This window comes from Rhamphochromis longiceps, linkage group LG12 (genome assembly GCF_057381845.1).
Source record: "Rhamphochromis longiceps isolate RC_006_pf linkage group LG12, R_longiceps_female_GT1.1, whole genome shotgun sequence".
In the NCBI taxonomy this organism is placed as follows: Eukaryota; Metazoa; Chordata; class Actinopteri; order Cichliformes; family Cichlidae; genus Rhamphochromis; species Rhamphochromis longiceps.
The window spans coordinates 16,523,562-16,549,863 of record NC_140568.1 but is presented as its reverse complement, the minus strand read 5'-3'; the positions used below and the strand labels follow the sequence as shown (position 1 = coordinate 16,549,863).

The 26,302-nt window shown below is 39.5% G+C and overlaps 3 protein-coding genes across 4 annotated transcripts in view; 1 reads left to right on the top strand and 2 right to left on the bottom strand.

Moving 5' to 3' along the window:
* Positions 1-15,866, bottom strand: part of LOC146657118 (endophilin-B2-like) — a 31,411-nt gene extending 15,545 nt beyond the window's left edge. Inside the window, exons 1-6 of one of the 2 annotated variants that reach the window (XM_085424967.1) lie at positions 15,735-15,866; positions 15,019-15,160; positions 8,822-8,950; positions 3,797-3,930; positions 2,405-2,497; positions 242-304 (exon numbers count right to left, since the gene is read on the bottom strand). In XM_085424967.1, coding sequence (XP_085281093.1) covers positions 242-304; positions 2,405-2,497; positions 3,797-3,930; positions 8,822-8,950; positions 15,019-15,160; positions 15,735-15,797 — 624 coding nt within the window. In that variant the 5' untranslated portion in view covers positions 15,798-15,866. Of the gene's footprint in view, positions 1-241; positions 305-2,404; positions 2,498-3,796; positions 3,931-8,821; positions 8,951-13,831; positions 13,908-15,018; positions 15,161-15,734 lie in introns of those variants that run through there. The other variant, XM_085424968.1, reaches the window with a different exon arrangement.
* A 594-nt stretch (positions 15,867-16,460) lies between these two features.
* Positions 16,461-24,090, top strand: dph7 (diphthamide biosynthesis 7). Its single transcript, XM_085424965.1, has 10 exons — positions 16,461-16,512; positions 16,826-16,993; positions 18,901-19,034; positions 19,105-19,192; positions 19,786-19,880; positions 19,980-20,137; positions 22,084-22,156; positions 22,242-22,307; positions 22,387-22,559; positions 23,416-24,090. The coding sequence occupies exons 2-10, from the start codon at positions 16,862-16,864 to the stop codon at positions 23,814-23,816; spliced, it is 1,320 nt and encodes a 439-aa protein (XP_085281091.1). The 5' UTR covers positions 16,461-16,512; positions 16,826-16,861; the 3' UTR covers positions 23,817-24,090.
* An 883-nt stretch (positions 24,091-24,973) lies between these two features.
* On the bottom strand, positions 24,974-26,110 carry mrpl41 (mitochondrial ribosomal protein L41). Its single transcript, XM_085424966.1, has 2 exons — positions 26,036-26,110; positions 24,974-25,577 (listed from the first exon to the last, which is right to left on the bottom strand). Exon 2 carries the CDS (start codon positions 25,560-25,562, stop codon positions 25,155-25,157), a length of 408 nt encoding a protein of 135 aa, XP_085281092.1. The 5' UTR covers positions 25,563-25,577; positions 26,036-26,110; the 3' UTR covers positions 24,974-25,154.
* Between the last annotated feature and the right edge of the window lie 192 nt (positions 26,111-26,302).

Here is a 26,302-nt window from a genome sequence, read left to right as displayed (position 1 = left end):
GTCAAACATTAATGAAGCATAGCTTCACAGCTACCTGAACTACTTGCCAGCATGACAAAGTATATCGATTTCTGAATTGCCTCAAGTTTAATTATGAATCATAAAAAGTCAGTGAACTATGCATTGGTCATAAGAGTGAAAGATCAACTTGACAAACAGAAGATGAAAAAGTATCGCATAATGACATAGGTTTGTGTTATTTTTCTCATCAGTATTTAATAAAGCAAGATTGTCTTCTTACCGCAGAGGCACTGGCAGAAAGCACATAGTTGCGAGGTCTGGTTTCCTGAAAATCTGGAGCTGTCTACAGAAACAGTACAGTTATTTTTTTTGTTGTTGTTGCTTACTCAGTGTAAACAAGGCACTGCTACTAAAAAGAATTCCTCCAAATTACAATCAGAAAAGCACAGCACTCATAATAATTGCAGAAGTGTGACAGTTTGCTGGTGATTAACATCTGTCAACATTTCTTTAAACGGAACACTGACATATTTTTTATTTATTCATACGCATGCTAACATGCATTCTGGTTGCAAAAGTTACTGAAAATGAAGGATAAAAGTGCAACAAAAGTCCTGTTTAACAGTGAAAAACAAAAACAAGCTTCAAGAGAGGTTATCAACTACAAGGGTCTGCCACTAACTATGAAGGGGAAAGTAGCAGAAGAGGTTTTTGTACTTGTTTCATATCATTCATTAGGTTTAACTGAGAGCAGTAGTGGCATTTAGTGAGGCATCTGGATGCAGCCTGATTCCTTTTGCAGAGTGGCTCTGTGTGCCACAAAGGTTACAGTTTTACAGCAAGAACATGCCTATATTTGCAGTAATATATAATCAGCTCCTAAGGACTTCATGAATATCCAAGTACATTTTCTGATGCCTATTGACAGACATATGCACAGATGCTGTACGGTTACTGTTGTTCATTTGAACTATGAATCACTGCGGCTGCCATATTGTTCAGCAAGTGCTGGGCATCCTAAGGCATGTGTTTGTGGCATCAGAGGTCTATACACACAGGCACATAAATAGGGCTCAGACCCCAGTGCTGAAAAAGGTGGCAGTGACAGATCCTACATCTCCCTGTACATATATCTATCTATCTATCTATCTATCTATCTATCTATCTATCTATCTATCTATCTCTCTCTCTATATATATATATATATATATATATATGTACTGTATGGATGCTTGGCTAGGAAATTGAACACAGCCCTAGAGGCCGTAGGGACAAAATAGAGATCTCCATCAATACATAGTATCTATCTGTGTATCCATGAAAATATTCTCAATCTTCAGTGAAAATGAGCACTAAGTTAAAGATATTTGTAAAGAAAAGTCACTGCAATATTAAACAGGGATGCATTCTCCATACTCTGCTTAAGAAATCCAAGGTCCCTTGATGATCCAGGATCGTGTAATCCTGATAATACTGATTCACTTAATGATCAAAGTAGCAGCACACTAAGGACATTAGAACAACAACTAAAGGAAAATACAAAGAAATTCAGGTATGTTATTTATTTATTTAGCTGATTTGTTAGTTTATACAAAAGAGGGCAACTAATGTTCTTTTAAAGAAAAAGGGATGCAGGCTGAATTGAAAAAAAAAACCCTCACATTTACCCTTTATGAACTGAATACATTGTTCATCGCGGAAGCGAGCATTCCTTCCACGCTGCCAGGAAGCAGGAGAGCTGACTTTATTTCCGGCAAAGTCAGCTCATTGAACATTCCCACTGTTTTTGTGGTCTTGTGGTGTGCCTTCTGTATTTCCTGCCTAATAGGTTGCAATAACTGAGTCAGGGAATGCTAAAGAGGGACTGTGCAATGTTCTCAGTTCCTGAATTGTGTCATGGTCAACAGTGAGTTTAATAAGACAGTCATTAAGTCTTGTTTATGTTAAATAAATCTGCTCCCAAGTAGCTTCCCTTGACAGCAATCACATATCTGCTGTGAAAAACCAAAATATCAACGACCAAATCATAAAAACTACACATATAGAATCCATGCAGAGGGGCCCCCAGGTGAGATACTAAATGGTAAATGACACTGTGTGAGTTGCTTTTTAATTAACACAGTTTGCCAAATTTGACTAATCGCCACATTCCGTCGTAATGTAATAGTCAAGCCTTGTCTGTGAAAACTTCACTTATTAACAGTAAAACCTGAAGTAACAGCAGAAAATTAAATCGAGCCAAAGCAAGTATGACAAGAAAAACAACCCAAGACATGCATCCAAGAGTTTAAAAGACATGTCCTCAATACTCACTTCCCCTTCGCACTGCAAAGAATGCATAAACAGTTAGTTATGGTTAATCCAAGCATCGCCAAAGATTAATCATCTGAATTATTGAGGTAATGCGTGTGGGAATTTGATTGTGAGCCGCTTATGAACTCACCGCGGCCTTTGCTTCAGCCACCTTTGCCTTCTTCACTCGTGTTTTACAGGCATCAAGGTCCAGGCGAAGATTCTCCAGAAGGCGACGTTCTTTCTATACCGTAAAAAGGACAAAACACAAACTAAGCAGCAGGCAAACATTAATGACATGCAGAAGTAGCATTTAAATACATGCATAGTAAAAGCAGGGAGTGAATGAGAAATGCTGAATGCATCATGGGAAGTCTTCCAGCAGCCTGTAGCAGCAAAGCTAAGGGATTCATCTGATTTAGTCCTAATCACAAAAGTTAACAAAAAAAGCAACGTTTATAGTTCAAGCAGGTTATAAGGCTACTAACTTACTGGGACATGTAACATTTAATACATGCTGTGGTGTCAGACAACATAGAAACAACAACAATGCTGACCTCTGCTGGTTTGCTCATATGTTACAAGGAAAACACTCACGCTCACTGGCGGTTTGTAAACAGTGAAAAACAGTATTTAAACATACTGGCTGATGTATGTTTAAAAGTATCTTTTAAGTCACATTCAAGGTCATATTCATTTACAGACAGTGGCAAGAAAGCTTGCATTTTGAATCAAGTAACGTTCCAAGGTCATGATGATTGTGCAATATTCTGTGATGCAAGTGGCCTCAGTTTGCAGATTCTCCTGATATCTCTCTAACCCACAGCTCAGGTGTGCAGCAGCACTTCTGAGAGCTTAATGACTCAGCTTTCACCAACTCATTCTGAAAACATAACATTTCTTTACGGAAATTCGCCACAGGAATTAGTACCACAATTTACCAAAAAAAACCAAACACTGATGTTTTCAATAAGACTTGAAACTTGCGATTGAGACCATAATCCCATCAGGTGAGATGAAATGTCTTTTCCCCCCAGTGCATACAGAGGAGTTCATCCCTTCTGGAACTTCCATGTTGGCTTCAGGAAGTTCGTCCATCTTTTATATACGGTCTATATCATTTTGCTCTCTTTTGCAATAGGTTAGTGATTCACTGGATAAATATAATTTCTTCATGATTCCTTCTTACTCAGTGAGGGGACAAATGAACAAAAGCTCACTAACAAGAAAAATAAAGAACTCGCAGATGTGAACATAGCTGACACAGCAGACAGTAAGTAAAGTACATTGAAGAGCTAATAAATTGAATAATAAAGTTAATACACAGATACACACACCAATGGCATACATAATGTTTTTTGATATGTTCATAGAGATTTTTCTTTTTTCAGTTATACTGATATCAAGATGTATTGTACATTATTGTCTTGCAACATACTGAGTATCACAGAATCACTTTGTCGTGATACAGTGTGTGGTATATTGTATATATTGGAAGTATGACTCAAACAACATTGGAATAGATGTGATATTCCAGACTCACTGAAATAGTTCTCCAGTCTCCTTCCAGAAAGTTCCTGAGAGGCGTAAGAAAGCTGATGGCTGACGTCTGGAGGAACTCTTTCTCTGCTTCTCCTAATCTTTTCTCACACTCCCCCACCTTCTCCAAAGTGTTCCCTGGAAGAAACACATTAGATCTACTCACCAAAAAGACTCCCACCATGCTGTAAGCACACCATAGCATTGGTAAAGAAGAGAGAATTGAAACTTTTTTGAATGAATGTCATGGCATGCCCATGTGCACATGCTAGTGTAGCCTTTGCACACTTGCATCTGGTTGCAGCAGAATAAAATGGATTAAACTATAAAATTTAAGTTTAGAACAAAGAAATTATTGTTTCCACAATTACAGTTCCAGTAAAAAATGAGGTGATGGCATTTATGTTACCTTTTCATGCCTTTCCTTCAGTGTGTATTATTGCGATGATTTTATAAGTGTGCTGTTAACAGCTCAAGGAAAACATTCATGAATCCTAACTACTATACTTCTGTTCTGTTTGTCTGCTTTAATCCATTTGAAATTAATGAGGCAGCATGGTGTTTGGCATTGATTATGCCCTCGCAGCAGCAGCAGCTTTTTCTGTGCTGCAGCAACACCACGTGGACAAACCACAGCCAGACCTACCTACGGTACACTGTAATGCTCAAATGGGTAGTGATGATTATATATATATATATAAGTTTTTTCAGACACACAGCTAAAGCCAGTGTCAACTGTCATATCCAATTTGGGACCAATCAGATATTCCATTATGCAGTTACATGAGTTCGGAAGTAGCATCCTTCATTTAGCTTGGCATAATTTTGTAGTTGTTTTTTATGTATTTATTTTATAGATTTATGTGATATATCAAGGTATCTGTTGATTTAACAACTTTAGCAGAAAAAATATTATATACAAGAATCCATTTCATATTGTCAAGAGATTTATTCTAAATGACACTTCTTCAGCTGAGAGTCTAAGAGGAGAAAACACACACAGACGCTGCAGTTTTAACTTGCAAGGGCGTTTCGCAGAGCGCTCAAATCAGAGTGGGGGCCCTGTGAAATGTGCGCTCTGTTCTTGCAATTGTCTTTATTTATACACAAGAAAAATGAATACATTTTTTCAGTGACGTGAGCATGTGCGTATGTGATATTGGTCTTTTACATGGAATTCCAATAAAATTGATTCATGTTTGTGGCTGTAATGTGACAAAATGTGGGAAAGTTCAAGGGGGCGAATACTTTTGCAAGCCACTGTGTGTGTGTGTGTGTGTGTGCGAGGTCAGAACTGCTTGTTTGACTTCTTACTGTCGCTGTGGGAAGATTCAGATACAAATATCAGAACACGTTTCATAAAGGACAATCAGTTCTAAGCAGGGAAAAGGTCATCATGCAGTATTCTATCACATGTAAACTTATATCATTAAAAGCTTATACTGACTACTAAGTACAATTTTCCCTTAACACATATATATGACACATCACACAATGTGAAAAACATGTTGTGCTGTTCTACCTACAGTATACATTTTGGAAACTTTTCATGTTAAAGCTCATGAAATCCGGAAATCCAATCTTCTAAACCTTCTTTTTCACTCTTGCCATCTTTCTGTCACGGATCAGCCCTGACACGTATGTCCATCCACTCTACCTGCACTCTCTTCTTCACCTTTCATGTACACTGTCCATTGCTTCGGACAGCATTTAAACTCATCTACATTCATTATGTGCTTCTTGCAGCTTCACTGTTACCCCTGCCTCCCTCTCATTCATACACATGTATTCTGTACTGATTCTACTGATTGTCCTCATACCTCCACCTGCTCCAACTCTCACTACAGATCACAAACAGACATCATAGTCCTGCAAACATAATAGTTCACAGAGACTCCTGCCTGATCTGCATATAGACACAGTGCAACTCCTTCTGACCTTCTCTGTAGTTCTCCATCAAAACTCTCAAAGGCAACATTGCATCTGTAGCGCTCTTTCTTGGCATGAAGCCATACTGCTGCTCACTGATCATCACCTCTCTTCTTAATCTAGCTTCAACAACTCTTCCCCATACCCCAATTATATAGATGACCAGCTTTATCCCTTTGACATTACAATAGCTCTTCACATCACCCTTGTTTTTGAAAATCGGTACACTTCTATTTCTTAGGGTGCCCACTGTCTTCTCTCCTAGACATCTCCATACCCCCACATGTATGTCACTGGACCAATCGCCTTTCCACGCTTCAACATTTAAATAGCTGCCTTGCCCTTCTTACTAATTCTTTACGCTTCCTGATTCACAAACTTTCCTTCTCTCATTTTCCATGTTCCATCTTCTCAACACACGCTTTACTCCTTGATACATTTCCATCTCTGTGCTTTATCTCTCTGGCTATCCAATCGATACAAGTCCTTTGTCACATACAGTTTACTATAAGCCCTTTTTTTGCTTTACACCTAGCCTCCAAATATTCCTGTCTATTTTCATGCCACTTGTTTGCTGACTTCTTCCTTTTAATACTGTCCTGTACTTCTTCATTCCAATACCAAGTCCCTTGTCTTCTTTGCTCTGTCCAGGGGATACAACAAATAACTTCTTGGGAGTTTCACTCAAAATGTCTGGGAAGGAGATCTAAATGATAAGTTAAGTGCTCCTGCATAAATCTCATTCTCCTATTGATTTTTTTGTGACCTGGAATTCCTCCTCTGTGACACTGGTCACATTTGGCCCTGACTATTGATGCAGCAACAGAATGAGGTGCACAGACTAGCTCATTCAAAGCAGTATTGATTCTTAGATTTCCACACAGGGACATGATCACAGGGATCATGATCTGACACATATGCCTGTATTATGCAGTAGAGTGACCTACATGGTGACAGAACAGAGAGTTATGCAAGACAAATATGTATTTTCTTTCTATGTCTTTCTATACATAGAAAGACAATTCAGAAAAAACTACCTCCAGCGGAACAGAAACTTCTGGAAATTAACAAATTTTTGTTAGCAAGAGAACGGATAAAGCAATCTCCTTATTGGTTTCACTTTTTTCAGAGCACTATATTCTTACTCTCTCAGTATTGAATTATTCTAGTTACATCATGCTTGCAAGAATTACTTGCTTCAACTCTTCCCGATGCATATTTGCCATTTTGGCAGAATGTTGGCTATATCCATGTAAGCTAATACCAACATATACAAATAACAAAAGTCGCTTCAAGGCACTTGTAAGGTAAAGACTCTACAGTATTCTGAAAACGTGAACCAAATGAAATAGTATCAGTAAGCACTTTGCAGGAGAAGGAAGTTATAACTCGCTTTTAACAGGAAGGCAGAACCAGGTTTGCAGGGCAGCCATCTGCCCCGACAGGTTGGGGGTGAGGGGAAAGAGAAAACCAATAAGAGAGCATAATGAGACAGGATAGAACACACACTATGGGAGAGGCAAGACAAAATGTAAAACAAGCAGAAGAAAACATACAGTGCATCATGGGGACAGCTTGAGTTTACAGTGTCATAGATAACAGAAGGTTCAGAGTCACCTGAACCAACATCTTGATAAATGTTATCAAAAGGTGTCTTCATGCTCAATCATCCAGGTAAGGAAATCCCAAAAGGTTGATTCTGTTCATCTCGACGTAGCGTTTTAAAGGGGGGAAAGGTTCCATCACTCATCCGAGTGACTTCTTCAGTCTCAGCTGACTGCAGGTTTCCCCAACCTTATAAAGAGAACATTTGCATAATGACTGAAACTAGCCCACTGAATGAACAATGGGCTGTGAAAGCTGGGCAGGCGCCTAAAGAAAGCTCCAGCCAATCAAGGAGAGAAGGACAACTGCTGCCTAAATGAAAACCCGTAGTGATCCCGTATGTGTCAGGAGTATCGGAACAGTTGGGACGCACTTTTTCTTAACACCGCGTCTCTGTGGCTTTTAAACTTTAAAAATTGCTGCGCCAAAAATTGGTCCACCCCAAGGATCTGTTCCCCCGACACAAACAGAGCTATGTAGTGTACGCTGTTAAGTGCCAGGAGGATTGCTAGGATTTATACAGTGGGGAAACCAAACAACCTCTGGTAAAGCGGATGGCACAACACACAAGATTCACCTTGTCAGGCCAGGACTCTGCAGCCTATTTACACCTACAGGCCAGTTGACACTCTTTCACTGATGAGGATGTACACAAGTCAAGGAGTCATGGAGGCTATTTATGTGAAAAGGGAAAGACCATCTCTGAATCAAGGAGGGGGCCCAAGGGTACATCTATCGCCATCTCACAATGCAATGCTCTCACAATGCTGTGTGCCAACTCTCTGTGAATGGTACTCATGGCCATTGATCAGTGGGCTATGGTCATGAGAATTTGCATATTAATGATCAAACTGACCTCACAGCCCATTGTTCATTCAGTGCTGCTAGTTTCAGTCATTGTGCAAATGTACTGTTTATAAGGTTGGGGAAACCTGCAGTCAGCTGAGACTGTAGAAGTCAATTGGATGAGTGAAGAAACCTTTCTCCCACTGAAAACACTATGTTACTAGTGAACAGAATCAACCTTTTTGGAGTTATCAAAAGGTAAAGTTTAAAGTCTAATCTCAAAATTAGAGAGGGTGTTTGTCTCCAAAACACGGAGACCTGGCCTGGTTCCACAGGAAAGCCAGGTTTTTCATACCTCAAAGTTCTGCCTCCCATTCCACTTTTAAAAACTCTAGCAACCACAAGTCTGTAGCTTGTACAAATAGAGCTCTAACATGCTCTATCGGTATTATAATGTCTTTCACATATGACTGGACCTGCTTATTCAAGACTTTGTTCGCGAGTAGAAGAATTTCAAATTTAATTCTGGATTTAACAGGAAGCCAATAAAGAAAATCCAGTATGGGAGAAATATGACAAATAGATTTCTTTATCATTAGAACTCTGGGCCTCCTCCAGTTGTTTTTCCTGATACAGAATTAATTAGAATTAATTAGAATTTTTTTTATTAACTCCTAGGACTTTGTTTGTTGGGAGTTTTTATACTCACCATATGGCATTCCAAGATCAAACTCTTTTGCTGCATCCTGCATATACTGACCCAGCAGCTCTGCATTAGTAACCCTGGACGGCACCTTCCAGTCCAGTTTTTCAAAAAGAAACTCCTCGATTCTGGCACCTGCAGTGAAAAATAAAGAAGAGTTTATTCATGGCACAACTGAGAAATAAAGAACCAGTTGAAATTCTTACCCACATGCTGATTAAATGAAAACTATATTCAGAAATAATGACCCTGTGTGGTCAAACCCTTCAGACTGCTCAGCACAACAGACAGACCGAATTACAGGGTGGACAGCGTTCAGCAAAATAAACAGCCACCACTATTACTGTTTAATAACCTGTAACCTCATTGGTAAATATCCATTTTGACACTTCTCAGCCTCCTTGTGGCTAAAAACAAATTCTATTTGAAACATAGTAGGGTAAAATTTCAAAGTTGCATGAAATGCAAAGAGTGATAATAGTGATAATAGTGATAATTTCATTTTAGAACAGTACTTAAGTAAGATGTATTCAGCCATATATATAAAATAAATTTCGTTTGTCAAAGCAAGTGCTGCTGTTGTTCAAAATCATGCGAAACTACATCTCTGAATATCATGGAATCTGGTAGCGAGGTGGTGCATAGGTGAAGGAAAAACCCTTCAAACTTTGGTGCAAATGTGCATCACTTGGCATGCAGGGAAAATTTCCCCTATGAGGCACTGCAGGTAACACAGTGTGGCAAGACAATACAAAGCATTTCTGAGTGTAGTCTTCATTTAATTTCATTTAATTTCTATATGAGATGTTTCTATGTCTGGCTGCAGCAACTGTAAATGAAAAGAAACACATGGAAAACGCAGGGAGACAAAATAGAATGAATACTTTGCAACAGGAAAAGGTTGAATGAAAGTGTACTTTAAGAAAGTGTACTTTATTGGTCCCCGTGGGGAAAATCCCTCTCTGCATTTAACCCATTCACTCAGTGAAGCAGTGGGCAGCCACTGGGCGCCCGGGGAGCAGTGTGTAGGGACGGTACCTTGCTCAGGGGTACCTCAGGGTAGCTGTTCAGGGGAATCGAACCCCCGACCTTCCGATCATGGGGCCACCACTCTACCTACTGAGCTATCCCTGCCCCTATCCCTATCCATGCTACTCACATTTTCACTATGGTAAAAAAACAAAATAACCTCCAAAACATACCAGATAAGGGTCATTGAATTGACAATGAATTCTAAGTTTTCTGTTATTTTGTCCACCGCAATGTAGTCAGTACATAAAACCCACTTACTGCAGCCTTATAGCGTAGAATGAAATTGTTTGACACAAGCCCAACATCAGAAGCTCCTCAGAACAAACATTTTACGTCATGTAAGCCTTTAATTACCTGAATGTAGTCTATTATGCTTGAAACTCTAAATATGGAGCCAAACTGCTGAATTAATGTACAAAAGCTCAGACACTGTGATGACCCAAAGCAAAATGTTGTTTTCTTCTTACAGTACGATGATATGTTTGAGTCACTGATTCTCATAAACTCCTGCACACAGCCATTTCATACAAACTAAAATTCTGCTGCTCAGCTCTACATAACCAAAGCCAAAGAGAAACTAACAACCTTTACCAACAGACTGTTGTGCACACAAACTAAATATAAAAGATGGACATAGCAGTAGGACATAGCAGCATCACCCATTAGAAAGTGAGGTCTCGCTATGAAGCCTCAAGCTGAGGACTTTAGCCCTCACCATTATGGTGCTTTGGAATCAAACAATCTGGATCCGACTGAAAAACCAGGTGGCTTGTGAATGACACGGCAAAGCAAAACCGGCTTTATCCTCCTTTTTCACTCAAATAATTTGTTTTATTCAGTTAGACCTGAAACTAGTGACTGAGTGATTTAGGACACTTTTATTGGTTTTTTATTGGCTTTTTTCCAGCTTTTCTCTGGGTATTTTAGAGTTTTTCTTTAGAAATTCACTGCTTTTTCACTCATTTTCAGTCCCATCCTCATAACTTATCATTCTCAGAGTGTGCCATTTTGGTTTTTAAGGAACTGCATTGCATCCTGGGGTGTTGGGAATCTTGTCAAAAAGGATGGGAAAGGTTTGGCTAAGCAGTTTAGGTTGTGTTGTAGAATTAAGGTGGTCATGCCAAATACTGAGTTTCAAGCTTTGTTTTTGCCTTATATACTGTAACTCCATACATGTTTGCATATGTTATAATAAACTGTGATACACGTTCCCCATTTTTCTAGCAAAATAGAAATAAAGTAGGGTTGGCTCAACTGTTTTGCACACTACTGAATGCTGACTCATTCTTTTGACATAAATACAGAACTTAAAAAGCCATTCATCTTCATTTGTCATTTCCTCTTTGGTTTGCTACATGAAGCACAACATTTACAAGTGAGTCAAAGTCTACTGTTGCACTATAGCATGTACACCTGAAAAAAACATTAGCAGCATTAGCAGTGCATCACTTACACTAGCGCGTCACCATAACATTAACAAAGAGTTAACGGCACTAGATACTTTCTAATTGAAAGCTTGAAGTCCCACTGTAGTCCCCCGGGCCGCTCTACTATTGAACTAGCTACCAGTTTGGACTTAGCACGCTCACTACTTAAGTTTAAGGCTTCAAACTAACTTCAGACGAAGAGTTATTCAGCTCTTCGTAACTTCTATAGTTTGTCTTTTGTCCTGTCTCTCTTTGTTCCCCTTAAACCCAACCATTCGCAGCGTATTTCTGATCCTCCCGAAGCCAGGTATCTAAAGTAAACTGAGGCGACTCTTGTAAATTGGTGAATATGTGAATAAAAGTGACTTGAATTAAATTGAATTAAAAGTCAGAACAGCAGGTTGTGATCTACGCACAGCAGGGACCAAATGTGTGTTCTGGCTCCTTTGGCTTGCTTCAAACAGAAACATAAATTAAATGAATCGCAGTTTTAGAACAAATTCAATTCAAATACTGAAAATACAGTGTTTGAATTAACAGTAACAATTATTAAAAGTCTAATGTTACATAGAATATTATGGAAAAATAAAGCCCAGTGGATGACTTGGCCATACCTAAAGTAAACATGTTTTCCACAAGTACAAATAAGAAAAAGTACTGAAGCTCTCAGAGAGAAAAACATGACCAAAAAAAATTGTAGCTTGCTCCTATTGATGTTGTGTGTGGGTTTTTTCATTCATTTGTTAGTGATCATAGCTTTCTTGAATAGCACATTGCTTATTAGCTCAGTTTTTTTCGTGTATTTTTTATTACTTGTGGAAAACTGTAAATCAAATAAAGAAAACGTCTATCTGAACCATCAGTCAACAGTTTGAACTGTTGAAGGATGGTTTTTCTTTATTTTTACTACTTTCTACATTGTAGATACATACTGAAGACAGTAAATATATGAAGCACGATATATGGAATTACGTAGCAAAAAAAGAATACAGATACGGATAATTAACTCTAAATATGTCTTATATTTTAGATTTCTGAACATAACCACCCTTTGCTTTGTTGACAGTGCTGCAAACCCTTTGCCTTCTCTCAATGAGCTTCATCATGTAGTCACCTTAAATGGTTTTCACTTCACATTTGTGCCTAGTCAGGGTTCAGTTGTGGAATTTCTTGCCCTCTTTGTGGGGTTGGGACCATCAGTTTATGTTGTGCAGAAGTCAGGCTGGTACAGCCCTATTTGACAACTGTTAGAATTCATACTATGGCAATAACCAATCAGCAATTAAAGAGAAATGACAGTCCATCATTACTTTAAGAACTGAAGGTCAGTCAGTCTGGAAAATTGCTAAAACTTTAAACGTGTGCCCAAGTGCAGTCACAAAAACCATCGGAAACTCAGATGAAACTGGTTCATATGAGGAACGCCCCAGGAAAGGACGACCAACAGTCACCTCTGCTGCGGAGGATAAGTACATCTGAGTCACCAGCCTCAGAAATCACAACTTAACAGCACCTCAGATCAGAGTCCAGATAAATGCCACACAGAGCTCCAGCAGCAGATACATCTCTACGTCGACTGTTCAGAGGAGACTGTGTGAATCAATCTTTATGGTCAAATAGCTGCTAAGAAACCACTACTAAGGAAAAGTAGCAAGCAGAAGAGATTTGTTTAGGTCTGTTGGAAAACCATTTCAGGTGACTACCACATGAAGATCGTCGACAGAATGCCAAGAGTGTGCAAAGCATTCCCAGATAATTCCATATGGGTTCACTCATAGTTTTGATGCCTTGAGTGAGAATCTACAATGTACGTAGTCATGAAAATAAAGAAAAACATTAAATGAGAAGGTGTGTCCAAACTTTTGACTGGTAATGTATGTACACAAATTTGACTTTACATCTTCCTTAAATACACACACCACTACACACTATGAAAGAATGTAAAATAAGCTGTAGAAATGAAGGTAATTGTAAACTGCTAAAAAGTTACTAGAGGAGTCCAGTGTATGGATAGCTACTATGAGGGAGAACTGGGTGTCAGTGAAAAAGGGTAGCCAAATGTTTTCTAAAATCTAAAATGTCCCTGCCATCTCTAAATTTAGCATTATCTCCACTAGCTCTCAACCGCCAGTATCATCTTCTGTGGAGTTTCTTTTGTCATTCTCTCTTAAGAGCTTAAAGTCATTATCATTCTCATCACAGATGTGATGTTCTGTCTGAAGTACAAACTGTTCTATTAGAGAACTAATTTAACAGAAGAAATACTTTTAGCATTTATCTCTCTGCCTCTAACAGGGTTTTGATGGTTTGTGATACATTAATTCTTGTTAGGGTACATACATACATACATCTACATCCAGTGGATGGCTCAATATAATTGAATACAATCTGTAAAACCTAGTGATCAATACAAATCTCATAAATGCCTCAGATTTTGCATTTAAAAGTTGTGTTTCACACTGATTCCTGTTAAGGAATTATTCGTTTTCTACTAATAATTCAGAGACATGATAGGTTTCTAAAGCAGGTCACTAGAGTAGGCAGGCAAAATACTCACCAGTATGATCAACTGTGGCATGCAGAATAAAACAGTGACAAGTTAGAGCCCCTGTTTTCATATATTTAATCAATAGCTCAGGATGTTGTAATTAGATCACAGTTAAGATTCTTGGCTTAGACAGTCCCCTTACGTTTAATATAATCATAGCATACCACTAGCCTGGGGTGGGCTATTGTTCTTATGAAATACTTACTAAATATGGCAATATGAACATTATAACACAATCCGCTTAAAGCACATTCATGCATGGTCAAAAAGCATCCACAAAACATTGTTCTCCCAAGCAATATATGCTCTCAGAGGACATAAATCAAGTTAGCAAGGTAAGGCTAGCTAGTTAGTTGTAAGTTAGGTACACTGTATAAAACCTGGTGTTGGTTATTTCTTAACATTAATTAACATGAAGCTAGACATTTCTCAGTCAAACCAGTCTTGGGAGTTTGGATGTCTAAACTGATGTAATCTATATCACATACTGTTTTGCTAGATAAGTGCAATTCATCAATATTATCAGGCAGCTAACACTTCCAAGCAGAAAGCCATCCCAATGTGGGCACTCATTTAATGTCTACACATTAAAATTCACATGCAGAAACACATGACTTTGTTCTGGTGAGTGGCACCAACTTGAAAAGTGCTATATAAATAAACATTACTTACAGTGCATTTGACACACTGCAAGTACCTTTTGGGTGGCTTTGGGTGCCTCCGTTAACAACACTAGAGATGGGGGGGTCGAGATACCCCGCTGTTACAGGATGGGAGGCGAGGTACACCCTGGACAGGTTGCTAGTCTGTCACAGGGCCAACAACACTTATAGAACCATTCACATTCATATTCACACATATAGACAATTTAGAATCACCAATGCAAACTCCATACAGAAAGGCCCCAGCCAGGTGGGGGTCAAATCTACCATCTCACTGTGAAGCAGCAGTGCTAACCACTGTGCCACCATGCTTTACATAACACATCAATTAATATGGTTCCTTACATATACGTATATTATTATTATTATTATTGACAAGATTTGTCATGTTTAACTGCTTTAAAAGGAGTATGTGTGCCTAATAAAATTGACAGTGAGTGTATAATTAAATTTCTTTAGTAAGTAATATGATTATTGATTATTCTTTCCACCTATAATACCTATAATAACGAGACTTCTATGTTGATGTCATACTTGGGTTGGGCTGTAGCAGGACCTCAGTCTGTCTGTAGATTTTCTCGGTCCAGTGTTTGGTGCAGTCTGCCCGGCTGATCAGGTTCTCAAACTGAGCGTCCAACTCGGTCTTCTCTGCTTGGCCCAACTTCTCCTCTGTGAACTGAGGCGTCATAGCGCAAACAACACACATCTCACAGGTGAACGACGGTACTCGAACACATCTGCGTCTGTCTGCTCTGAGATGGAATCAGTTTTTACACACATACATGCGAATAAAAAAATAAAACAAAGCAGTAATATTAAGAAAAGTGACGTCACGAAGGAGTCCGGTTAATGATCTGCTCGTGCTTAATCGTTGTCACTTCCCTGTCACCCTCAATCCAAATGGGAAAAAAACCCGTTTATATTTGTACTATATTTGTGCCTCTTTTAACTTGAGAAATAATTAATATTAGCTACGCTAGCTTGCCAGAGATAGCACTTAGTCAGTCCTATGTTGAACTGCGCCGCTGGCCCAAACTACGAGCAAGGCACAGCTGAATATCTTATCAATTTCACCTGCTTTAGATGCTGATATGCAGCGTCACGTTAGACATAGCGATATACCGCAAAGTCATATACGACTGTACCAAATTGTTATTAACGCTAGTAACAACTGACTGCCAAAGTGAAAGGATGCGACAGCAAAAGCCACAACACTTTTCCGCTCGCGGCACTCACGAGCGCTTTATTACCTGGACAGCCCGTGTCAAAAACAGTCCAGCACCCGAGGCTAATTTCTTCACGCTGAAATCCATTTCGTTTATTTATGATTTAAAACACTCGAGGGAGAGCTCTCTTAACACTATCCACTAGATGTTGTGGCACACGCCAAAGTCACGTGACCTTACCTTACGTCAGACGCATCATTTTACGGAAATAGGAAAAGCATTAAATTATAGCAGTATGATATTTTTATAATTTAACAACAATGCAACATGGCAAGACAGCAACAGTAACTTGAAATCTGATCGTAATCAGATCTTAAATTTCAGTACGACTGCGATATAGAAATTGAACATAGCCGGTGGTATAAGCTTTCATACCAGCAGATGTCGCCATTTTTATTGTTGACAATGCCGCAAAAATGACGCTGAACCAACAGTCTTCTAAACGAAGGCTAAAACCTCACAACAAAATTAAGAAAGAAAAATGCCTCGGCATGTGTCTGCATTCCTCTGACTCTGGCATTAATTTACTTGCCTCTGTTCCACATTTTGGTGTAAAGGACATATACAGTTTTCATACCACATGAAATAACTCTGTCTTATACTTTTTTAAAAAAATATATTAACTCTTTAACCTTTATTATTGATTGAACTCCTTTAACAAAAGAATGTATCCAAATACAGGATAAATAAACTATCTTTTGTTCTTAAATAGCAATTCCCCACTTTGGCACCTAAATACACCGTGACGCTCAGAGATGACGTAAGGACGCTAAAAGCGTCGAGTCTCAGGGCTGGCACACATGTGAGTTTTGTTTGTTACGTGTTTCTCTGCGGTTATTCGGCATTAAACTAAACTAAAAGTTACTTTAAATGTTCATATACAAAGAATGTGTATATGAACGTTAGGAATACGGTATACGAATATGCTATAAATCTCTGACTGGTGACATTTTGGCTCTTGTGAAGCTGCAGCCAGTTATTCATAGCTTGCTAGCTAGCGACCAAAACATTTTGTTACGTTAATTAAATTTAACTAAAAATGCTTAAGATGTCGTGCACTAGTTTACTGTCTTTTAACAACTGAGTCGTAACAGGATATATTTTGGAATTTGTAGCAACCCGTGGGATAACGGTATGCACATCAGGTATTCATGGCTTGGAAGTCGAAGACCCGCAGTCTACAGGTGTTCGACACGGAGTTGAGCGCTGACGCGGTGGAGTGGTGTCCTGTTTCACCCAACCACAGCATCCTGGCCTGCGGCACGTATCAGCTACAGAAAGGGGTGAGATTACATCCCATTACCTGTCATGGGAATAGAATTGTATACAAATGTCTTTATACCCTTCCTTCGCTTAAAATTATGAGAATTTGGTCCCGTGTACATTGTCCACCTGTTTTGGCGGTGTTTGGATCACCGGATTGGATTGCTAAAAGAGGTTTGTGGCTAAAATGCTTATCTCCAGCGCTGGCTGTAAGCATTTAGACCAGATTAGTAATAAGTAAAGAAGCCAGAGAACTCTGACCACTATGTTAATTGGTTTGTTAAAAAAACAAAAAAAAAAGTGATGGCTTGTACAATTGATGTCAGCTGACAAGTATAATATATAAAGCTTCAGTGTTTTACTTTGAATCATTAGTAGTTAGTATATTTTACCATTTAAGTCAAGTCAGGAATAGATATTAATGTGGGCTGTGATTTATTTATTTTTTAAATGGTGGGGTTATAGATTTACCCAGTGTCTGGGCAGAAGTTCCAGTTGTTCACTTACATGGACCTAAAATCTTTACATTTTTTGTATATGTATACAGTTCCAGTATTTGGTTCTCATATTAAACATGGACAACATTTTAAATAATGAGGTCAGTGTATGTACAAGTAATCCTAGTCTTCAGACTGGGACTTGGTTTGAGTCAGTTTTCTTTTTCCAGTCATGGCTCTGTAAGCTATAGCTCTGACTGTGAGTGCAGAAGAATTGTGTGAAAGTAAGCTTAAAAACAGGATGGTTTTAAAGGCAGAGGTGTTAAGGAACTTATTTCAGACTAGGGCTAAACTGCACCATGGTCCAGTATAAGATAAATATGAGCAGAATAAAGGGTTAGTACATGCTAACAGTAAACCTTACTCCAAACTAGGAGATATTGATATTTTAAAAAAAATCCGGTATTAATAGATTGGCCCTTGCTCCCCTTAAATAAAATGTTTGTTGCAGTCTTTCCTAATTACCTTAAGCATGTTCTCTAAGAAATTAAAACGCTTTCATATTACGTCAGACAACTTTTTCATAGTTTTCATGTGACATCACATCTATTCAATTTAGGTAAAAACCCTACAGTATTGGAGAGAAAACCCCCTAGAACAATCCCCTATAAGTAAGCACTATATGATGGTGGCAAAGAAAAAAACCTTTTTAACAGGAAGAAACCTCTGACAGAAGCAGCCTCAGGGAGAGGCAGCTGTGAAAGGAAGCAGAAGAGAAAAAGGAAAGATGAGGGCAGACTGTGGGAGAGAGAAGATACAATTTAATGACATGTGGCAGTGGAATATAAAACGTGTGCGGGTTGAAAAGAAGTGAGTTGAGAAGAAATCCTCAGAGTATCACAGGAAGCTCCCCCCGATCCAGCCCTACCTGATATGCTTTATCAAAACGGAAAGTTTTATGTTCAGTTTTTAGAGCAGAGGGTGTCTGTCTCCTGAATCCAAACTGGGAACTGGTTCCAAAGGTGAGGGGCGGGGTCGTATTTAAATATGACAGGGCCTTATTAGTTAGTATGTAAGGAGAAGGATTGTAATGCAAGGTATTCCTCTATTGCCTGCTAACTCTTTTGTTTTTTTTTTAAAGTTGGCTTCCTCCTCTTGCTCTAGTGCTAGCTGGTAATTAAAGCAGACTCACTCAGAAGCCGCTCGGTTTGCTTACAAATGCTGTATAGGCGTATGGCATTACCAGCACACGGACTTAACTTTGTTATACAGGCACACTGGCCCAGATCACAGCAGCTAATTTAAACTCTCCCTGGAAATCATTTTTGATTACATTTATGTCATCTAACTTAAAAAAAAATTACACTGCTGCCCCAGAGTGCTGCATACATTTTATTAATAAAGACTTGGTAGCCGAATGAAGCAACCAGTGGAGTTAATGAGGACCCACTTTGATGTCTGCTCTGTGTCACTCTGCTCTCATGTTGCAGGGAGGGGAAGAAGATGCCACCCCGAGCAGGATCGGTCGTCTCTACCTTTTTGAATTTCGGCACGAGGGACCGATGTGCCCCCCTCTCACAGAGCTGCAGCGCATGGACACCGCAGCCATTTTAGATTTGAAATGGTAAGAAAGCAGATTTGGTCAATGTAGCTTCGGTTATTTCCCTCATATTCATTGTTATGCGTGTTCATAGGTGCCACGTGCCTGTGTCAGACAGAGCAGTGCTGGGGATGGCAACAGCTACCGGGGAGCTGCAGCTGTACACACTGTCTCGCAGTCAGGTGAGAAATGTGGCATCAAAAGATTTAGACAGTGGCATGTGGGGCCTGTATTATGAAGACATCTCAGCATACCCAGAACATTTTTCCATTATCTGGATTCACTTAACCCCATCATTGGTAGTCAGGATAAAAAGTTACACAAAACTGGTTGTCAGCTCACTAAAGTAACCGAGGCTTTCCTGATCTAACGACAGAAACATGAAAGGGGCAGCAAAATCTGTCCAATCACAGTATAACTTTTCTTTATTTTTTACATATTTATTGACTTTTATAAATGTAGATATGGCATTATTTATGGTTAATATCAGCTGATTTATTGGCCCCAAGATCAGTCGAGTTTATGATTTTGGTGTTTCATTAATTTTGCCTGTATTTAACAGTTACTAAGTTTAGCACACTAAAATACGCATTAAGGCCTTGATTGCCGTGTAACGGCCACAGACAGCTTGAGCTGCAGTGCATGAGCGCAGCAGCTATTTTAGATTCAGGCTACAGGAAGGCTGCTGTTTTTATGCCTCACCTCTAACTGTGCATTCATTTGTTGTTTTGTGTTGATGTTGTGGTGTGCACTCATGAATGTGTGTATCCAGTAGGAGGGTAGCCACAGTCTGCAGTCTCTCAGTAGTCTGGAGGTTGGAGCAGAGCGGCTGGCTCTGTCATTAGACTGGTCCACTGGAAGACTGGACAGGTCAGCTTATTGGAGACGCTACTACCTCCATAAAAGAGCCAATGTCACATGTTGTGCAAATATCATTCATGTTAATACCTCACCCTGTCGTGTCAGCAGCAGTGACGTGCGGATTGTGTGCAGTGACTCTGCAGGCTGCATCAGCGTGCTCTCTCTGGCTGAAGGTGCTTTAACAACACTGTCTCAGTGGAAAGCCCATGACTTTGAGGCCTGGATCTCTGCCTTCTCTTATTGGGACACACAGCTTGTGTACTCTGGTAACATATATCCTGTCACTCTTAAAAATTAATGTGTTAATTGTTGCAAACAAAGAAAAGCGTATTCTAGAATCTTACGTATCATTTGCATAAATCCAAATAACTGTATTTTTCAGTAAGAACAGGAAACCCATCATAGCAGGTAGGTTTGAATAGCTTTTTTTGTTTTAAAAACTCTGTTTTGTATTTACTTGGATTGGCTCTGTGATTTAAAAATAAAATATTCTTTGATCTAAAACATTTTTTGTTTAGTCCATCTTTTTCTGCAAACAAAATAACAGTTAAATACTAATTAGGATTTAATTAATAATTGGTGAGTGGCATCTTATTTGCTGAAATCAGTCAGTAAAACTGATATACAACTGTCATGTGAAAAAAAAAGTAAGTACATCCTATTTCAGTTCTGAGGTTTCACATATGAATCCTTTTCAGCTTCTAATATGATAAAATTATTACCTCAGATGAGCAACACATGCCATTATTTATGTATTTGAAACTAAGCCAAAATCCAGAAGCAGTGAGTAAAACCTTAAGTGCACCTCATGATTCAGAAGATTGTAGAACCAATTTTAGCAACTGTAGCTTGAAGTAATAATTTTCTGTGTGACTTCATTAGTCTCTGACATTATTGTGGATGCATCTTGCCCTCATTCTGCTTTACAGCTTTACTGCAGTTTATTGACGTTTGTGGGTACGGCTGTCTTAAAGTCCAGGTTTCTTTGGGTTGAGGTTCTTTGCGCAATTGCAACGTCTGTTGTATGACAGCATTTGGTCCAGAGTTTTAGCTGTTTGACTCCTCTGTGTTCTTTGGTATACAGAGGAGTTCATGGTCAAGGTTCCCAGGTTCTGTGCCTGCAAAATAATCTCAAATCATCATCCCTCCACCACCACAGCTCCACGACAGATGGTATGAGTTGGTGTTTCACCTTGACCAAATGCTATTAAGCTGCTTCAGTATGAGATGGTATTTGTACTACTATGCAATGTTTGGTCTTCACCAAATATGGCACTGTGCATTATAGCAAAATCTCTCCAATTTGGTCTTGTATGTCCAAAGGTCATTGTTCCTGAAGTGTTGTGGTTTCCTCAGATGCAACTTCATAAACCTAAGCTATATTGCGGTGTGTATTTGTTTTTGGTTTTCTTTGCCCTTTCAAATGAGACAATGTTGTTCAGTCTGATTGTACTGTCAAGAAGTTTAACATTTAACATGCTAAGTGAAGCCTACATATTCTGAAATGTAGCGATTTTCGGAGTTTCACTCGGCATTGCACAGTCTGACTTTGGGGTCAATTTGCTGGGATCGCCACTGTTTGGAAGATTCGTATTTGTCTTCAGTGTTTTCCACTTGTGACTAATTATTCTCACTGTAGAGTGATGGATTTGAAATTGTTTGGAAATGGCCTTATAACCCTTCCAAGTTTAATCAATAGCAACAATTGCTCCTCTAAGTTCATTGTTTACGGCTTTCCTGCTGGGCCTTGTGCTAACACACGAGTGCTCCGGACCAGAAAACTGTCAAGCCGATAATCAGTATTTGATTATCGGCTCCTGGCTGATGATTGCTGATAATTAACAGCCTGAGTAGCAGCCAATTAATTCCCGTGGAAGCATATTGTCCTTGGTTTTTCACACATCCCTTCTGCATTTTGGTTTATTGTTAAATAAATGACACAGTGTAATATGCCATGTGTTGTTTATCTGATGTTGTACTTACCTATTGTAACCTCTCCTAAGAAGCAGATGATATTTTTTGTCCTTGTATATAAAACCTTAGATTTCAGATATGGTGTACTTTATTTTTTTTATCATGACTTTAAATCATACATATGTGCCACCAATTTGTGTGCCTTACACGGGTAGTTTGTGAGCTCACATTGATGCTGTCTCTAAATCGGCCATCTAAATATTCTCCTGTGCTGTGTCATGTGTTGTTTTCTCACCAGGTGGTGATGACTGTAAACTGAAAGGTTGGGATTTAAGGATCGGTCCCTCCAGCCCCACTTTCATAAGTAAAAGGTGAGGTTGATAGTGTATCAGTTTTCATGTATATATTCCATTTTGACAGTGTGCAGACACAAATTTATGTTGTTTTCTTTCAAAGGCACTCGATGGGTGTGTGCAGTATTCACAGCAACCCTCATCGGGAGCACATTCTGGCTACAGGCAGGTAAATATCCTGATGTTGAGCTGTTGTTGTGTAAGAGTTGTATACTTGTTGCTCCTCTCACGCACTTCTCCTTCCACAGTTACGATGAGCAGGTTTTGCTGTGGGATGGCCGAAACATGCGGCAGCCCCTGAGTGAGACTCCATTGGGTGGTGGAGTGTGGAGACTGAAGTGGCATCCCAGCCATCAGCACCTGCTGCTGGCAGCCTGCATGCATAATGACTTCCACATCCTTCACTGTCAGCAGGCTCTAGGTGTGTTTGAATAAGTGATAAACAATAAAATGGTCGCTCTGAATTAGACCAGCTTTAGGCCTGTGAAAACACAGTTTTCACCTCACACTTTGTGGTGATTCTGTCTCTCCCATTGGACTGACAGCCTGCGTGGGCTCTTGCCTAGTTTAGCTGGTTTGGACTCCAGAGACCGGTCTAGTTTCAGCTTCTTAAATATGAGAATTGTTTGACAATTGTCTAATTATAATTGATCTTAGCCGTCTTTTTAGCTTCTCAGAGCGGAAAGGTAGCTTAATGAACTCATCATTACTATTTATAGATACTGCACAATTTGAAGAAATTAAGCAACAGAGCATATACCTTTTTGCTTTTTTTATAGGCTCTTTAAAAACGATGGACTAGAGTCCAGGCCTGAAAAGGCAAACCATGTAGCATTTTAAACCTGCATTCTTTCTAATGGCCAGCAGGGAGCCACTCCTTGTCGTGAAAAGAAGTCTGACTCTATAAAAATGTATGGGAAAATGAGCATACTGCTCTATAAATCTGTTGCCTCACGAAATGCTTTCCTGATGACATTCTCTGTGTCCTCAATTTCTCAAATCAAACATGGACACATGTCCATGTTTGCCAAGGGGTGTGTAACACACACAAAAAAAAAACTGTCTGAAACAGATGGATGCCAAACACGCCAAAATGGTGTTTGTGTTTGATAGGAAAGATTCTGTGAATGGTGCTGGCAGTGTAAATAGCTTTGAATGGTGAAAGGCTTCCTTCTCTACCTGAAACATCAGTAGACCTCACATATTGTACAAATGGTTGTTTTTACCAGGAGAAATCTGTGGGGGGTTTTAATAACTTACTGTTTGTTTACTTACAGAGGGCAGTGCAGGAGCATGCCCCATTGTAACCTCATACATCCTCCACAGTTCCTTGGCATATGGAGCAGACTGGTCCAGGCTGTCCCTGGAGGACCATACTGCCTGTTCCCCGCCTGCCACAGAACCAAAGGAAAGCCCTGCAGAGAACCGAGGACACTTAAGGATTCAATATGAATCTCCCACTGCCAGCTTTGACACTTCCCTGGAGGACGATGCTGGTCGATACATCCCAGAGGGAATTGCAGCACCTCAGACCTCCCCTGCTCCAGTTCCCACCCTCAACCCTGATGAGGATGCTCCCTCACTGTCCTGCCTGCTGGCCAGCTGCTCATTCTATGACCACATGCTCCACGTGTGGCGCTGGGACTGGATGCCAGACCAGGCTTTACAGGAGTCATAGCAATGTTGACACTATTGAAATCTAAATGTATAGCCTGACTACAGCAAGAGCATGTCATGCTGTTATTCCAGTCACTGTTTTTATCATGAAGATTCCTATACTTTGGAATGACTTATCACATTATATGCAATTAGCAAGACCCTCTATTTTCATAGTGACACTGATTTTTTTTTTAATATAAACTTGTATTTAAGCAAAAAAAAAAAAAAGAAGTTTATAATCCTCATACTCGTGTGTACTGTAGCTACAAGCGCAATACAACCATTCACCTACACATGTTCTTTGTTTGGTTTTTTTCTTCTTTAGCCCAGACCAGCTGCAGGGTCGTGTGAGGTGGTTGTTGTGGGGCTAAAATAGGGTCAAGATGCCCACTTGGCAAGCTGCATCCCTAAAGTTGAATCAAAAAAACATAGCAGCTAATTGTTAATGTTAAGGAGCAGGACAAAATATCAGAAATGCACCCATAAAAATTATAACAGGCCATGTTGTTTGTCAGGTGACTCTCCCCTTGAAGGGAGAATTCTGTTTGTTAGCACTTAGCAGTGTAGCATCCAGTTTTCAAGATATTATTTTGGTGGTTTAAATCAAGTTGATTTAATTTTGGTGATATTCAGGTTAAGATCACATGCGACAATCAGTAATAATTTTATATTAAGTGAGAACATAAATATAATACTGCACAAACCTGTTCAAGAGGTTCGGTTCAGTTTAGTGACTCCAGTTAGCACATGTGAGCCCTAACCCACTGCAATCGGCTACAGCAGCCTTCATCTGAACTAAAGCGGCCACCCTTAGAAGTTACTCGTCTCAATGTAGAGATATAATGAACCTACCTACAGAACAAAACTATTTGTACCAGACTATAATTATGCTTTTTAATGTTGTTTATTGTAATATGAGTCTGAGGATTGATTCACTTTTAGCCGGTCTCAAGTGGACATTAGAGTACAGGTAAGTGCAGTTTTAGGTACTTAATGGCCTGAAAAATAAAGCAAACTATTATGTGGTAACTGAATAATTACCACTGTGTTTAACTTTGAAATATGTCACATGTAGCTAGTCTGCATATACCCTTGAACAAGATCACCAGTCCCTCAGTGAAGACTCATAACTTAAAAAAAACAGGAGCTCAAACCATTATAATGAATATCTGACAGTTGTGCAGTATTAATCATGCTTTTTGTTTTATTTTTCCAGGTCATCAAATAACAAAACCTGTAAGACAAGGCCTTTTTCCTGAACAGTTTATGTAGTAGTTGATTTTCTAGAAGGGGCCCTCATCAGTTGATCTGCAGCTTTCAGTCCCCAGTGAATCAGCGAGTCTTTGGAAATCCATCATTAACGTACATAATTCTTTGGATAGAGCTTGAAGAGCTTCCCCTCCTGTGTGGGCTCAAATCCATACTTCACTAGCTGGTCTTTGCTGAAAGTGCCTGCTTCCAAGTCCTGTTTGATCTGAGGAGCCACAACTTCATCGAACAGACTCTGTGCTGTGAGTGGAGGTTCTGTTCCTTTCGGGGCACGGTATGAGACATATGGTCTGAGTTTGAATCCCTCCAAAGGAGGCACCACAAACTCCGGAATCATGGCCCGAATGGCTAGAAACTTGGAGCTGGGGAGATTCCGTCCAGCGGGCCTGGCGCCCCTGCCTTTATTATGAGTCCTTGATCCACGCTTGCTCGTGAACTCAGACATCCTGTCAGCACCTCGCACCAGCCCCCTCATCAGCGTGGATAACACACCCATGCTGGCACAGCCTTCCTACAGGACAGAAGAGAGTAAAAACAAAAGCGTTGATTTTAATAAAGAGTGGGTATACACCACCTCATGAAATAGCCAAATACACTGCCAGGGAAGATGGACAAAATCCTGTTAGAATATTGACGATCAATACACAAAAATTACTTTCATTTTTCACTTGGTAGTCAGGTAACAGTGATGCTTTACTGTTCAGACTGCACTCTGGGTTAGGATTAGGGTCAACATGCGTTACATTACAGTTTAGTAAGAAACCTTAAGTGCTGATTTCTGTAACTTGTTCACTGGTTAGCTTGCTAACTAGCAAACAACTTAAATGATAGCTAAATGTAATGCTGCTTTCGAGCTCATAATTAATTTCAGATAAAATTCTGGATATTATTTGAATTTTCGATGAACTGCAGATTCAGAAATTGTTACATTCATATTTATATATCTATAAAATATTCGACTTCACTCACCTTCACCACACCGTCAGCCCAACGCTATCGAGCTGCTTCACTATCTAACAAACTGTTTGGTGATTGGACGACATTAGGCACCATCTACCAATCAAAATACGAGATGCTTGTTTCGCTGCCAGTGATTGGAGGTACGTCATTTAAGACAACTACGCAGAGCCCATGAGTGGAGAAACAGCCCTTCAAAATAAAAGCTGTGTGCTCAAGGGCTGCATGCTTCGAAGGATGCAACCCACACAGCTAAATATTTCATAAACATGTTAGCAT